Raw genomic sequence first — 16,594 nt, forward strand, 5'->3', positions numbered from 1 at the left:
ATGCAAAAGTAGTAACCGGCCACTTCAACTGCCGCATGTATATCTTTATTTATTGCACAGGAGTAGAAAAAATGCTAAAAGATATTCATAAGGATGTTGGAGTTGCTGGCTACTACTTTTGCTTTATGCTGAATTTTGGTGTATTGAGGACACTATAATGAGCCCTCCCCTCCGATGCCACATTTGGCACCTTTTGGGGGGTAGTGGGTACCTGGTTTTTATAGGTACCCGCTCCCACTTCCGGCTCAGTTCTCAAGCGGTAAGTTCTGCTCCTTTCCCCCGCAGCCTTCTGGGACACGTCACAGGTCCCAGAACACTGTATTTGTAGCTGCTGACTGTTAATTCTTTGTGGGGAGGAGTAGAAGAGCCCTTTTCATTCATAGCTGGATCTTAGTGCTGTTGATCCTCCTGCAGCCTTTTTTTAGCCACTTCATCACTCCTATAATGGCTGCATGGCATTTCCCAGGGCGAGTTTACTCATGGTGACAACAGTGGATCATGCCTGCGGGCATGACCACTTATACTAGTATCCACTGGGAGCGTGACAACACAATAATACTACTGATTGATGGACACTGCGTTGTCACCCGATAACAGGATGTGCCTGCACATGGGCCTTTATGGTAGGATCACTGGAGTTTTCAGCAGATTCATGAATAAATGTTTCTGAAATGGCAGTAACAGGTTAAAGAATATGAGATTTTAGTGATTGGGTTTATAACTGCTATTTGGATAAATTCTTGAAACACTTATGCTTTTTTCCTTTAAATTTTGCATTTCCTTTTTTATGAACGTAGAAATCGTATCCCATTCAGCTATTTCTCTTTATTATCAATTGAACACGTGTGCCCTATCTGTTCTTTAATCTCTAGCACCATCTTGTGGTTGTAATACATAATGCGTGCAAAGTATTTAATCTCTGCTCTTCCATCAGCCAGGAAAAGTCACATTGAACTGAAACTTGTTCTGTAATGTTATGGATGTTTCATGGCTTCTTTAGTTCCGAAAAAGCTAGTGCAGTTGAATGCGATTGACTTCTATCAGCTCGAACCAGGATAAATGAGAATCATCGCCTTCTTTAATTTTGTTTTCAGTCTTTTATAATCTTCTTCCTTTATTTCTTTTTCCAGGAGCATCGGTGTAATTACATATATTCTGTAAGTATTTTTTTTTAGTACAATTCAAAGCACTATTTGTAACCAAGATGAGGATTGTTCGGCTTTATATACTTTACTGTGCGTTTTTTTTCATTGTCACATTGCCAATTTACAAAAGGGATGGCCTTGTGATATAGCAATGCAATGCCAATACTGCATGGGGTATATTTTTACATATTATTATTTTTAAATTATGTGGTAAAACAACAAAATTTAGATTTTTCTTTAAATTTTATATAATATTTAATTTCCTATACTATTTGTATTATTGTGTAAAAAAAAACACAAAAAAACAGGGTCATAGAGCATCCTGGGTGGTGGCCACACCACAAAGTATCTGCTCACCAGTGATAGACAGTGCAGCAGGGAGAGGAAAGAGGAGTACCCTGATTGGCTGCATTGCCAGCTAGACTTTTTCACTGCCCCTTTGCAAGGAGGTAGTGCTGGGGAATAATTAGGACCCTGATTGGCTGCATTGGCAGCTGTGCTTTGTCCTTGCCCACTGGCAAGGGGGAAGTCCTATGAAAAGAGGAGGACCCTGATCGGCTGCATTGCCAGCTAGACTTTCGCCCTGCCCATTTACAAGGAGGAAGTGCTGGGGAATAAGTAGGACCCTGATTGGCTTCATTGGCAGCTGTACTTTGGCCTTGCTCACTGGCAAAGAGGAAGTCCTATGAAAAGAGGAGGACCCTGATTGGCTGCATTGGAAGCTGTACTTTGGCCTTGCCCACTGGCAAGAAGGAAGTGCTGGGGAAAGAGGAGGACCCTGATTGGCGGCTGCATTGCCAGCTGGACTTTTGCCCTGCCCATTTGCAAGGAGGAAGTGCTGGGGAAAGAGGAACACCCCGATTGGCTTCATTGGCAGCTGAACTTTAGCACTGCCCACTGGAGGAAGTGCTGGGGACAATGTGGGGTGCTGGAGGTGATCAGTGGCACCTGCAGCAGGTAGAGAGTTCTGGGAGACCGCACAGACAGACAACACAGATAAATCATCCAGGAGGTCGAAAGCCACGTGACCATGCTGACCAATTTAGAACCTCTTCTGAGCCCCATTCTTCTGGGATGGAATTTCAGAGGCAAGAAGAGATCCCTCAACACAGTCACGTGTCCTCGCTGACCAATAACCGCTTGCCATTGCGAGCATTATGATGCTTATGGACTCCAAGGTTACTAGCGCAGTGTATAGTGTATGGATCACCTAACCCAGTGGTTCTCAACCCCTGTCCTCAGGACCCACTAACAGGCCACCTCCTCTGAGAGTGATGCAGTGGAAGTGTTGAACATAGAGGAAGACATGGAGGCCTCAGTAGTGTGGTGGAGCTTTTATAGTCCATCTGCCAAGCAGGGCACACAGGAAGCTGCAAAGCTGCTATAGTAAACAGTGATGTCATCCTCGTACCTAGACAGTGGATCACAAGACTGACTGAACAGGATTACGAAATGTTATGGTGGTAAAGCAATTCACTTAGAAATTATTATAGTACCTTGAATTATCGAGAATGGCGCAGGTTGGGGATACAGCTAAACTGCAACTCAACCCTACACATGAATGTGCTGTGGGGGGTGTAGGATTATATTTAAAAAGTCCATAGGTTCAAAGATATCTGTGGCATCTCCTCAATGAGACTGAAGTGATCTCTGCAATATATAAAGGAAACAGAGGGCGCCGACTAAGTATATAGGAAAACAATTGATTTATTTTGTAGCTCATTGGCTGGAGTTATTCTTAAAATGTTTGACCAACTTAACCCTTATATTCTCTCATTTTTTTTTTTTTCCCAGTCTCAGCGGAATGTCGCCATTCCAAGGTGAAACTGACGCAGAAACATTAACAAACGTAGTCGCCGGGAATTATGAATTTGACGATCGCGTCTTTAAAGAAACCAGTGAAATGGCCAAAGACTTCATTCGACAGCTGCTGCTCAAAGATCCCAGGTTAGTCATCCAGACTGAACGCCATTAGCCCCCTGCTGACCACGCACGGGGCGGGTGGGCCTTTTATGGTCACACACTACACATATACATCTATGGAGACTGAGGCGTCTGTGCTGAGAGAGCGCTCACTTTTGAGCTCCCGGTGCAGTGCCTGAGCTGTCATAGACAGCTTATGGCCTTCGTTAATGATCGGGAGCTGGTGAGACGGGCTCCCGATCATGTTATCACTGTGACAGTCAATCACGGTGATCATGTGATCAGGAAGTCTGCCCCCCCTCCAGCATTAAAGCGGTTGTAAACTGTTCTACTAAAAAATGCTGTCCTGCTTAACCACTTGCCTACTGGGCACTAGACATGTGCACTGCCGAAAAACGTGTTTGTTTTCGTTTCATTCGTTATTGAGGTTTTTTTTTTTTCATTTTTTGTGTCATTCGTTCTGATCGAAATTCATTATTTCGAATAAGTTCTTAAAAATTTGAAATGTTAAAATCCGAAAATCTGAAAATAAGAACGCAAATTAGAAAATCTGAAAATTCAAAAGAACGAAAATTCGCAAATCCAAAATAATAACTATTAAATTATAGGTATTGAAATTTTCTTTTAAATTTGTCTGTTAGTGAGCGTAACGAATTTATCCGAAGTTAGGAATTATCCAAAATAACAAATTCTACATCTAAATGAATGGAACGAAACATAATAATAATAAATAATAATCATTTTAAAAAATTTATTATTATTATTTTTATTATTATTATTTGTTACGTTCCATTCCTTTAGATACGGCATTTGTTATTTCGGACAATTTGTAACTTCGGATAAATTCGTATTCGTTACGTTCACGAACAGCCAAATTTGAAAGGAAATTCCAATACCTATAATTTAATAGTCAGTAATAGTTATTTAATAGTTCGTTCTTATTTTTGGATTTTCGTTTTTTTATTTTGAATTTCAGATTTTCGTTCTTCCTGAATTTTCAGATTTTTATTTTTTCAAATTTTCGGAAAGATTTGGTAAATGGGTTTTCGCTAATTTAAATATATCCGGATTAACAAATTTTGTTGAATTTTCCTTGAAAAACGAAGTCAGAACTAAACAAATTGCATGTCTACTGGGCACTTTCACCCCCAAGACAGTTGCATAACGTTGCATCCCTATGGCATGCAGCACCCCCCACTTTTCCACGTCATACAATAGACAAGTTACTGCAACCCCCCCCCCCCCCTAAAAAGATGAGTGCAGTCCTCCGCTATTATTCTGTGCTGTTGGGAATGCTTAGCTGATCTGATTTGCTCCCAGCTGACAAAACTGGGAGCAAATGAGCAACGTGCAGTGACCAATACCAACCAATCAAAAATTTTCTTTCTTTTTTTTTTTTTTTTGAACTGATTGATTGCCCTGAATCGATTTATTTTAGGATTTGTAACAATTCTGCTTTTTGCTTTCTCCACAGCGACAGGATGACAGCGGTGGAGTGTCTCATTCACCCATGGATAAAGGTGAGTGACAATTGGCAACAAGGCTGCACTCACATGGACGATCCAAAATGCACCATAAAACAGTAAATCACTGAAATTCTTAAAAAAATGTATATTTTATTCACATAAATTAAATCATATTAAAATTCCATGAAATATATCAAAACATGATAAATAGTTGTACGATTATATACAGTGGAACCTCGGATTACGAGCATAATCCGTTCTAGGAGTATGCTCGTAATCCAAAGTACTTGCATATCAAAGCGAGTTTTCCCATGGAAGTCAATGTAAATGAAAAGAATTCGTTCCGCATTGACTTCAATGGGGTGCAATACCGCATATGGGCAGAGGCGGAGGGGGGGGGGCGCTGGAGAGCCTTGGAAACGGCCGAAAAGGCCCGAGGACACTTCAGCTGACCTCGGCAAACCTCCGAAAGACTTCATTCCCGAGATTTGCCAAGGTCAGCCGTGCTGTACTCGGGCCTTTTCGTGCATTTCCGAACGGGACGTTCGGCTTTGCTCGGCCCAGGCGCCCCCCCCCCCCCCCACCTCAGGCCAAAAGCGGTACTGCACACCGCTTTGGCTTAAATCGTGCTCGTTTCTTGTAGAAAGGGCCACCAAACAGGGACCACACAGTGGGAATAATCAACCAAGATGTCCAACATATAGTAGTTAACTAGAAGTTGCCATTAACTCCTAAGACCAGGCCACAGACATCAGCAGTATGGACAACCATCACCACAGCCAGAAGAGGAGTGAGAAGATCTTCTAACGCTGACTGTCAGTGGCCTCTATATCCCTCTGCAATGAAGTTATTGGTGATTGGTTGATAGCACAGGTCTGCTTTTTGGTGGTCAAGGCATGCAAACTGTTGATCTGTTTGCGTGTAAAGCATGTTAATGGTCATAGGGACTGCCTCTGATGACCTCTTCTTGTCCAGTTGTTATGCTGAATCTCTGGTTTCAATGCCTTTAAAATCACCAACTCGAAAAGCGGACTAAAGTACTAAAGCTAGGGAGAGCCAGGCAGCAAGCTTTTTCAAGAGGTGGTCCCTTGTGTCTCATAGTTTTCTTTTATAGGGAACCTAAACCCTCGCTGTCTTCCTCCCCTACATTCTGTGACCGTTTCCCCCATCTATCCAATTTGGTGTAGTGCTCTTTTCTAGTCAGTAGGTGGTACACTAGCTCAGTTTGTTTCTACGTTTTTAAAAGTATGTTTCTGTTCCCGTAGCCTCTGAACAGAAAGCAAGCCGTCAACAGAAGTCGATCGTCGATCAACATGAAGAACTTCAAGAAATTTAATGCTCGCCGGAAATGGAAGGTGAGTCCTGAAGAAAGGATTTACATGGTATTATCCATCCATAGGATGTGAAAAAAAAAAACACTGGTGGAAGACTTCATGGGTCTCATGTGCAAAAGCTGCATCTCTGTTAGGCTTTGTTTACAGTTGCAGCTAGGGGGCAGGAAAAAACAGGTGGTTGAGCTGCGGTTTTACTGCCGCAGGAAACAGGGCATGCATACACCATAAACCTTATAGACTGGGCGCCGGTTCAAGCCATGGTCCTAGAGAGCCCTTCCCAGCTCTGTGTGCACATGTAGGGAAGGAAAAGGATGAAGCACTGCTCTCCAAGAAAACAGCCGGGAAATAATGAAAACTAAAATTGACTTTAGGCCGACTCCTCCCAGGCCATGCCTACTGACGCGTTTCGCCTTGCGCACAGTGCTTAGACATTTCTTGGAATGCAGCGTGTCATCCTTTTCCTTCCCTACGTGAGCATGTCACGTTGGCAGGCATTGCCGCTGCTGAATGCTACCCTATGGGGCTGCGCCACAACCACGTGCAATGCACGCAAATGCGTTCTGGTGGTTTGGCCTTTTCAGGGTTAACCAGGTTGTGAAGAGGTGACATATCGCCTCCTCACCGCCTGTCAAGCATGCTTTGAAAAAAAATCCACTGTAGATCATTTTGCTGAGGGGCGGCAAGGGCTGTCGCAACATTTGAATGGTCTCTTGCCCAAAGCAAACGATCACCTTCCAGTTTTTATTTTTCAATGAAGTTTAGGGAGTGCAAGCAGCTACCTAATTAGCTGCTGACAGCAATCAAACATTTGGTGTTACTCCACACTTAGGGCACTTAGGGCTCATTTACACGGGTGCAGAGAGACCTACAATGTGAGAAACAAACTCTATTCTGCGCCTGCGGGTGACCGGTAATAACAGGCTGAGGCTGCATGCAGGTAATTGCACATCTAAGCGTTTACTTGCGTACAGAGAAAGATAGGCGGCCCTGGATGCCAACCGTTTGCTTCTAGGGCTGCTCATCCGTAAGACGTGCAGTTACCAGTTATTCATCTGCAGCTTGTCATTGGTTTGTATAGGCAGATTTGCAGAAGCTCTGAACCAGTAAGGAAGAGAATTGTGTTTTGTGTAAATCCAGCTAGAAGAGGGGGCATTGTGTTCCTTGGAAGAGGTAAACCCTTGAAAGGACATGGTTGGAGTTCATCAGCTGATGCACCTCTGGTCACGATAAGATTGCTCATTAGACGTTATAATCCTTGATATGTGGTTAGGAGCACCCAGTAAACAATGGTTATCTCGCTTGGAAGTACATTTGAATTATTGGAACAGCCAACGTGTTTTGTCTAGTTCCAAAACACGTTGGCGGTATCAGACCTAACTTTCAGTAGGTGCTCCTAACCACTTATCTAGGACTGATTTGTACAGATGGCTGTATGCAAACACTGAACTCCTATGCACAGAGAATCCCTCGTTTTTCATGGTGTGAATGAGCCCATAGCTATCACCAACACTGTTTGTAATCTCTGAGTATCCAACCTAGAAGTGTGTGGGATTCTAATGTTACCAATTATTATTATTATTTATATAGAACTGGCATCTTCTGCAGTGTAAAAGGAGTTCCTTGAGACACAGGTGCAGGCTCTGCAATGGATCAAAGAGCAAAAAAAATTCCTGGACGGCCGCACACTGATGCAACACCTTTATTCGTGAATGAAAGTATCTTACGCGTTTCACACCGTGAGTTGGTGCTTAATGATCATTAAGCACCAACTCACGGTGTGAAACGTGTAAGCTATGCGCCTCTACCTCTGCATTGCATGGACTGACTGTTTTGGATTTGAATTCACGAATAAAAGTGTTGTATCGATGTGTGGCCGTCCAGGATTTTTTCTTGCTCTTTGATCTTCTGCAGTGTACATGTTTGTTGTAACTGTATGTGATCATATCTCTCCCTCAGCTGTCATACAACATGGTGTCTGCGTGTAATCGACTCTGCCGCATGAAGCTGCTTTGTCATCCCGCGAAAAGTGATGAGGATCTGGTAAGTATTGGGGGCAGCCCCCCCAAAATAAAGAACAGTCACTTAGATCTATACAAACCTTCGACACATTCACTTCATTAGTTTTGATTTGATTTCAATTTATATTCCACCGTTCATATATACTCAACACTTAAATTTATATAGCAATTTCCCCCCTGGGGATTCGATGCTCTTAGAAGGTGAGGCTGATATCTTGGAGATGGCGTTGGCCCGGGAATCGAACCCGGGTCATCTGCTTAGAAAGCAGCTATGCTCACCACTGCACCACCAACGCAAAGTCACTTAGATCTACCACATACTGTCAGGATTAATCAAAAACACGGAGATGGTAAGATATGCGACCAATAGCCACCCTTTAGAATTCACACTGCTGTATGCAGGTAGTGTATCTAAACCCGATAATATATTATTTATATAGTTTGAGTAGTAGCACACTCTCTGTCCTAGGGTGACAACTCTCAACAACTTGTAGCTGGCTAGCCCTAAGGGAAAAGCACCAGCTTTCATAAAGTACAGTTTGACTTTATAACTAAAAATGCTTCATAGGTTTCCCCACCCCTCTGCCAGTCCCAGACCTCAGATGGTCCTTAGATGTGGTGGCTACATTTATTTTCTATCTTGCATACATTAGTAGCACACTTCCTGTTCTAGGGTGACAACACTCAACTTCTTGTAGCTGGCAAGCCCTAAGAGAAAAGCACAAGTTGACTTTTATCTGAAAATGCTGAGTAGGTTTCCCCACCCCTCCCACAATCCCAGACCTCAGATGCAGCGGGACTTATTCCCCAAGACTGCTTTAAATTGATTGCTGCAGAGCCCGTTGTAGCAGCTGTGTACTACAGCATAGGTATCATGAGAAAAAATAGATGCAAGTACTGCCCAACGTGGTGGAGGGACGGGCAGTGGGCCCATAGGAAGAATAGATGTAGCTCATGCCCAAGGTGGTGGAAAGACAGGCAATGGGCCCACACTTTCATATGAGGTCTGAAGGGGGTGTATAAACCTATTGGGGAGGTTTAGCTAAAAAGTAAACGATTAATTAAACAGACCTTCATGCAACAATCATGCAGATAGTTCTGGGCTTTCTTTTAGAAAACGCAGTATGCACTATGGTTTAGGTATCTTGGAGGCCACCCGTGCTTTCCTAAAGGGGTTGCAAAGCTTCAATTAAAAAAATAAAATAAAATAACAAACATGTTATACTTACCTGCTCTGTGCAAGGGTTTTGTACAGAGCAGCCCCGATCCTCCTCTTCTGGGGTTCCCCTGCCGACACTTCTGGCCCCTCCACTTCATTCACTGCCCCCGCGGAGAGCTGCTTTCCCTGGGGGCACCTGTACAGGCATTGGCACAGACAGCGGGACTCGGGCCCCAAGCCAATGGCCCCTGCTTTTAATCTGTCCTATGAGATGAGAGCCAGCAGCGGGAGCCTCTGGGCTCATGCACGGTGCTGGAACAAATGGGCTCAGGTAGGGAAAAGGGGGAGGCGCTGCAGCAAAGAAGCATAGAATGCATTAAGGTGAAAAACTTTGAGACTTTACAATTCCTTTTAAAGGCAGGGTTCCTCAACCAGGGTACCTTGAGCAGTTTCTGCCTCTCAGATAAATTCCCACTGACACCATTGATCTTTTTATCAGTCTGTAAGAGGGTAATTCTTCCCAATACCAGTGTAAGTGTAAGGAGCATTCTTTCCACTGACCATCACACTAATGTACCATGAGTTGTAGATCTAGTCATTTTTATCAGGTGTTCCCTGAGCCTGGAATGTTATTTCAATGGTTCCTCTGTGTTGAAAAGGTTGCGAAAGGCTACATAAAAGGATAGTATAGTGATTCTTAAGTTACTCCACTTCCTACCCAAACCTTTAGGGCTCATCGCAACTGCGTTTGGCCTTTTTCAAAAGCACCAGTTTTAGATGCTTCTGAGGTCCTTCAGACTTAATTAACAGGTGCGTCTGACCTGCAGTTGACCTCTTTCTGACTTGCACTTGACCTGCTTGAGGCAGGACTTGTATGGAAATTCAAAACCTGCCTGATACTAACAAAACTCCATCAATACAGGCCCTGTAACCCAACTCTTCATATTTCTGAAAGATCCACCCATGAGGACCCATAGAGCCACTGCTGCCAACTCCCCAACTGGTCTCTATTCATTACTATGCAGATGCTGCTATCATTGGTATGCTTAATACACATCCTCTCCATAGGAATGAATGAGTTCTGTTCAAGCCCTAATCAGTCAATAAGTTGGAAACAAATCTCAAAAGGCTTACAATCCCCTATTTAACCTTTCAGAGACAATGTGAAAGCGACCAAGAGGATGAGAAGACCAAACCCGCCACACTCCTACGTAGGCGTTTGAGCAGCTGCTCCTGAGCTGATGAGACATCCCTCGATTCTCAAGCATGCACCGTCCTCCTTCAGCTGTTTGCAGTACTGACCACAATGGGAACCTCGTGCCTACAGAAGCCCAGGAGACACGTAGGAACCTGGAGAAGCATGGCTGCTAGAGTACCAAGAGGAGGTGGGCTTTTCCAACATCGCCCAATACAAACAATGATCTCAGATTTGTTGCATGTGACTGTTTACGGGAACTTTTATTTAAAGAAAAAACAAGCATGTCGCATGTTTTAACTTTTTGCCGCTAAGAGTCGGCACATACCATCATTTAACCATAGTGGCCTACCAACCTTGCAATGGAATGGAATTGTTACATTGGTGAGTGCTCATACTTTATCGCAACTTATATCCTAGTGATTACCAGCTGCATGTTTTTAAGAAAACGTTTGGGAGTGTAATCACCTTATGTTAGGTGGAACTTGTACGTTTGTTCATGCTGTCATCTAACATATTAACGCAAACCTGTTGGCCGTTTTAAAATTAAAGTCCTTCCTGAGAGCGTATACCACAAGGTGCTGCTGGAATACCCTATTCTTTGTACCTCTCTGGTTTATTTTCACTTTGTTATAAGAACTGCAAATTCTGGATTTTGTGACACCAACCTTCACCTTGAAGCACCTTCTCCGTTAAGAGTCTTAGTGGCCATTGGATGGTTGGGTGTCCGTTAGGCAGGGCTTACTCCAGAATTTATGATAGTTATAGGGTTTGCTTTAACTTTTATGGCCCTTTTCCAAAAAATTCCCCGGTGTTCCCAGCACCTTACATACCACTCCTCTGCTGTTTTAAGTAGTTGCTCCTGTCCCCCTTCATGCTTGTGTCATGCTCAGCCTGTCCCAAAAGTGTCTACTTGAAGACCGCCTAACGTACATTGGGGATTTCAAGTGGTATACCGGATGATGCCTGCAGCTATTGTTTATTTTTGCCGGCGGCCAGCTTTTTTTTTGTTGTAAAAAAGCGAATTAGCCGCTGGATTGCTTTTACAGGCAGTGAGAGGGGTACCCCTCCGGGATCTCCGTTCCACTGGAGAGCCTGGAACTGAAGCTGATGGTTTCGCCGCTTTACCACAGAGCCTGTGAAAGACTGGAAGGTCTCCAATGGGCTCTATGGTATAGGAAATTGGAAGCGACGAGTACTGTCGTCACGTCGGGATGCAAATGGCGCCATTTTTAAATCTTGAAAGTAGTGGTGTACCAAAATAAAAATTCTGGTTCCAAAACTGTAGATTCAGGATGCATTTGCCGAAATTGATGGTTTTTTTAAAAAATCTATATTTTTATAAATGGTATTATATTTGACTTTTTAATTAATATCATGAATTTAAATGAATATACATTTATTGTCGGCTTTTTGAAGCGGTGTTAAAAAATCCTGCTTGCTGCATATGTGGTCAGCACCTCCCAATTGAAATGCACCGGAAACACAGCAAGAACACATCAAAAATGCACCTGTGTTGTGTTTTTGATGCATTTTTTTGAGTCACATGACCTACACATCATAAGCACGGTAAAATCACAAACGTTTTCGGCAGCCATTATTGGCGCCTTTTTTTGCTTTCAGCACAACGCTGAAAACCCTATTTTTGGGCCAATTATTTTCGGTGGCCGAACATTCGGTGCATCACTACATGAAAGCATTTGATCACACCGATCTTGTGCAGAGGAGACATCTGGGGCCTAATAGACCCCAGATCTCTCCTTCAAGAGTACCTGTCACTGCATATTTCTATCACAAGTGATGTTTATATTCCTTGTGACGGCAATAAAAGTGATCATAAAAAAAAAAATTTAAAGTGCCCGCGTCCCCCTGTGCAAACACGAATGCACATGTTGGTCGCGCTCGCATACGTGAATGGCGATTGCACCACACGTGTGGGGTATTGCCGTGAACGTCAGAGAGAGAGCAATAATTCTAACAACAGACCTTCTTTGTAACTCTAAACTGGTAAAGGCTTAAAAAGCGTTGCCTATGGAGATTTTTAAATACCATAGTTTGGCGTCATTCCACAAGCATGCGCGGTTTTAAAGCGTAACATGGTGGGTATCTATTTACTCGGCGTAACACCAAATATTTTATATTTTACAAAAAAATTACTTTCTAAAAACCGCTGTGCAAATACCATGTGATAAAAATTTTACAACACCCACCTATATCTATCTATCTATCTATCTATCTATCTATCTATCTATCTATCTATCTATCTATCGAGATATAGAGATAGAGATATATCTATATGAGGTTTATAAGTAATTTTCTAGCAAAAAATACAGATTTTTATACGTAAACAAAATGTGTCAGAAATAGCTGGGTCTTTAAGTGGTAGCTGAACCCCCCCATCCTACAATAACAGTAGGACAGGTTGGGCATTAGAAGTGCGCCCCCATCAGCCACTCAGGCTCAATCACACACTTGTTTATTCAGCTACTCTCTGCAGCTCAACCCAGAGGGAGCGCACAGTTTGAATGATCTGCGGGGGGCGCACTTTTAACATCCGGTCCATCTTGCTGCAGATGGGATTAGCTACTAAGTTTTTCAGAAGGGTTGAACGTGTCCTATGTCTATTGAGGGAGACATGAGCACCTACTTGAACAGCAGATGAGTGATATATAATGTACTAAAGATGCTGGAATCCACTGAGGATTTTTTTTTTTTTTTTAAACGTTCCTTAAAAGTGGTCTAACCCTTTAAGCTCCCAATAACACAAAGAAATTAAAGCAGAAAGGCCCGCTGGTTTTCTGGCTACAATAACTGATTATCTTGTGGCGTATAAGTTTTTAAATGGCTGACAGGTTCATTTTAAAAGGCCTCTATATTAAAGTAGTTAACAGATGCTGTGAAGGGGGAGCATAAGGAAAGGAGGTCAGTGCCATAATGAAGGTTTTAGGCCGGGTTCACACATATGCCAATTGGATGTGAGTTGTCGCCGCATCCAATTCGCATTACAGGAGACTGGGACCGGCTCTCAATGGAGCCGGTTCACACATCTCCGGGGCGACCCGCAGTTAAAAAGGGTCAGGTGCGTCTTTGGTTCCGATTCCAGTGCGAAATTCAGACCTGATTCACACCTGAATCGGTGAACAGGGACGCACCGGACCCCATGCTGTGAACCCAGCCTGAGCAAATTTTGAGAGGGTCATGTTTAAACCCTATTGAGTACTATGCCCATATTTAGTAGGAATCTGAGGTGTGACCGGTAATCCTTTAGAGTTCACCCATACATGAGAGTCCCCATCAGAGTCACCCCCTACATCATAGTTCCCTTTGGAGTCTCCCTGTACATGAGAGTCCCCTTTAGCGTGTACCATACATGAAAGTCCCCATCAGAGTCCCCCTTACACCAGAGTTCCTTTTAGAGTCCCCCTGTACATGAGAGCCTCTATCAGAGTCATCCTTACATCAGAGTTCCCTTTCGAGCCGCCCTGTACATGATAGTCCCAAGCAGAGTCCCCTTGGAGTCCACCCATACATTGAAGTCCCCATCAGAGTTCCCTTTGGAGTCCACCCATACATGATAGTCCCCATCAGAGTGCTCTTGGAGTTTACCCATACATTGAAGTCCCCATCAGAGTCCCCCTTACATCAGAGTACCCTTTGGAGCCCCCATTCACATGAGAGTCCCCATCATAGTCCACCCATACATGAGTCCCCATCAGAGTCCCCTTTAGAGTACATCCATATATGAAAGTCCCCATCAGAGGTCCTTTTAGAGTCCCCTTGTACATGAGTGCCTCCTCTTGCATCTGAATACTCATCAAAGTTTGTCATTATATCAGAATCCCCCCTTACATCAGCGTTCCCTTTAGTGTCCCCCCCCCCATACATGAGAGTCCCCATCAGAGCCCTCCCTTACATCAAGATCCCCATTTCTTTACCTCACGCTTTTCCAGTGTGGCTTGGAGCATAAGGAGAGCCTGGTAGTGTAGCTGTAACAGCAGGTGGAGGCAAAGCAGGTCTGGGTAGAAGAAGTGCTGTCCCCATGTAAATGCTGGGACAAGCACGTGATTGGTTGTCAGGACGCTGGGGATCCTAGCAACCAACAATGGTACAATGACAGCATAGCTGGGGGGGAAACTGCACTCAAGACCAAGTGGAGGGGATTGTGACTGCTTCAGAGAAATGGAGACCATAGGCTGACCTGAAGACCTGTTTGAGAGGCCACCGATTCTAGCTGCGGGCTGCATTTGGCCCACGGGTCATAGCTTGTAGACCATCACTGTGCAACAAAACTCTTCCACAGTTCGATCTCTTACAGTTGGGGCTTAAGGCAGAATTCCAGGTATAGGTTCTTTTCACATAGTTTTATTGGTCCAGTGTCTGGATCCTGTGCCAGGTTGCTGCCCTGCTGCGTAGTAACCACAGGGATTCCCTGGCTTGGCACGGGAACCAAAGAACGCCTTACATTTTTCTCAATAAATGCAAGGTATTCTGTGACTGGATGAGACCACACCGGCTCTCAGCCTTGTCCAGAGAACCCTTCTGTGCCAAGCAAGAGGCTGTCCTGCTGCATTTTAACTACAGAGGGTTGTTAGCTTGCTTGCACGGCACAGGACCCGGACGATAGCAAGGATACTGTAATAGTGGTGGCTACTACAGTGACTCTCAGCTTGCACAGGGATCAACCAGGTGTATATATACACTTACATTAGTCCATTGGATGACAATAACAAAACTCATACCTCAAATTCAGCTTTAACTATAAGGGGCGGGACTTAGATGGTGTAGTGGGTGTTGACTTATTTGGTGCATCACATTACTAAGATAACCTAATGCCAATGTCTACCCCTACCGTGTCCTCCTCCTTCACAGCATACTATTCTCCTCTAAGACGCCATATGCAGTATCTCACAAAAGTGAGTACACCCCTCACATTTTTGTAAAAAAAAAAAAATTTCATCTTTTCATGTGACAACACTGAAGAAATGACACTTTGCTACAATGTAATGTAGTGAGTGTACAGCTTGTATAACAGTGTAAATTTGCTGTCCCCTCAAAATAACTCAACACACAGCCATTAATGTCTAAACCACTGGCAACAAAAGTGAGTACACCCCTAAGTGAAAATGTCCAAATTGGGCCTAAAGTGTCAATATTTTCTGTGGCCATCATTATTTTCCAGCACTGACTTAACCCTCTTGGGCATGGAGTTCACCAGAGCTTCACAGGTTGCCACTGGAGTCCTCTTCCACTCCTCCATGATGACATCACGGAGCTGGTGGATGTTAGAGACCTTGCGCTCCTCCACCTTCCGTTTGAGGATGCCCCACAGATGCTCAATAGGGTTTAGGTCTGGAGACATGCTTGGCCATTCCATCACCTTTACCCTCAGCTTCTTTAGCAAGGCAGTGGTCGTTCTGGAGGTGTGCTTGGGGTCGTTATGTTGGAATACTGCCCCACGGCCCAGCCCCCGAAGGGTGGGGATCATGCTCTGCTTCAGTATGTCACAGTACATTTTGGCATTCATGGTTCCCTCAATGAACAGTGCCGGCAGCACTCATGCAGCCCCAGACCATGACACTCCCACCACCATGCTTGACTGTAGGCAAGACACACTTGTCTTTGTACTCCTCACCTGGTTGCCGCCACACACGCTTGACACCATCTGAACCAAATAAGTTTATCTTGGTCTCATCAGACCACAGGACATGGTTCCAGTAATCCATGTCCTTAGTCTGCTTGTCTTTAGCAAAGTGTTTGCGGGCTTTCTTGTGCATCATCTTTAGAAGAGTTCTTTGCCATGAGGTGCAACGTTGAACTTCCAGTGACCAGTATGAGAGTAAGATCGATAACATCAAATTTAACACACCTGCTCTCCATTCACACCTGAGATCTTGCAACACTAACGAGTCACATGACATCGGGGAGGGAAAATGGCTAATTTGGCCCAATTTAGACATTTTCACTTAGGGGTGTACTCACTTTTGTTGCCAGCAGTTTAGACATTAATGGCTGTGTGTTGAGTTATTTTGAGGGGACAGCAAATTTACACTGTTATACAAGCTATACACTCACTACTTTACATTGTAGACAAGTGTCATTTCTTCAGTGTTGTCACATGAAAAGATATAATAAAATATTTACAAAAATGTGAGGGGTGTACTCACTTTTGTGAGATACTGTATTCTTTGAAGGAGATCTCCACCCTGGACTGAAAATTCTGCATTGAAAAAAAAACCTCTAGAGCAAAAAACACAGATAAGCTTTTGATTACTGCCACCAATCTGTAGGAACTCTTGTTGGTGGGCCTTCTGCACTGCAGGATCATCACACACCTGAACAGTGTATAACACAGTT

The 16,594-nt window shown here is 43.8% G+C and overlaps 1 protein-coding gene and 1 non-coding gene across 4 annotated transcripts in view; one reads left to right on the forward strand and one right to left on the reverse strand.

The window, feature by feature from the left end:
• The window catches only part of LOC141117013 (death-associated protein kinase 2-like), a 147,660-nt gene extending 132,431 nt beyond the window's left edge, over positions 1-15,229 (forward strand). For all 3 annotated transcript variants that reach the window (XM_073609581.1, XM_073609579.1, XM_073609580.1), the window contains 6 exons: positions 1,131-1,157; positions 2,940-3,092; positions 4,543-4,588; positions 5,800-5,889; positions 7,825-7,908; positions 10,202-15,229. In XM_073609581.1, the coding sequence (XP_073465682.1) occupies positions 1,131-1,157; positions 2,940-3,092; positions 4,543-4,588; positions 5,800-5,889; positions 7,825-7,908; positions 10,202-10,282 (481 nt within the window). In that variant the 3' untranslated portion in view covers positions 10,283-15,229. The remainder of the gene's footprint in view (positions 1-1,130; positions 1,158-2,939; positions 3,093-4,542; positions 4,589-5,799; positions 5,890-7,824; positions 7,909-10,201) is intronic.
• TRNAR-UCU (transfer RNA arginine (anticodon UCU)) lies at positions 8,110-8,182 on the reverse strand. The gene has a single exon. It is a non-coding gene; the product is annotated as a tRNA-Arg (tRNA).
• Positions 15,230-16,594: the final 1,365 nt, after the last annotated feature.

This window comes from Aquarana catesbeiana, linkage group LG13 (assembly GCF_042186555.1).
Source record: "Aquarana catesbeiana isolate 2022-GZ linkage group LG13, ASM4218655v1, whole genome shotgun sequence".
Lineage (NCBI taxonomy): Eukaryota > Metazoa > Chordata > Amphibia > Anura > Ranidae > Aquarana > Aquarana catesbeiana.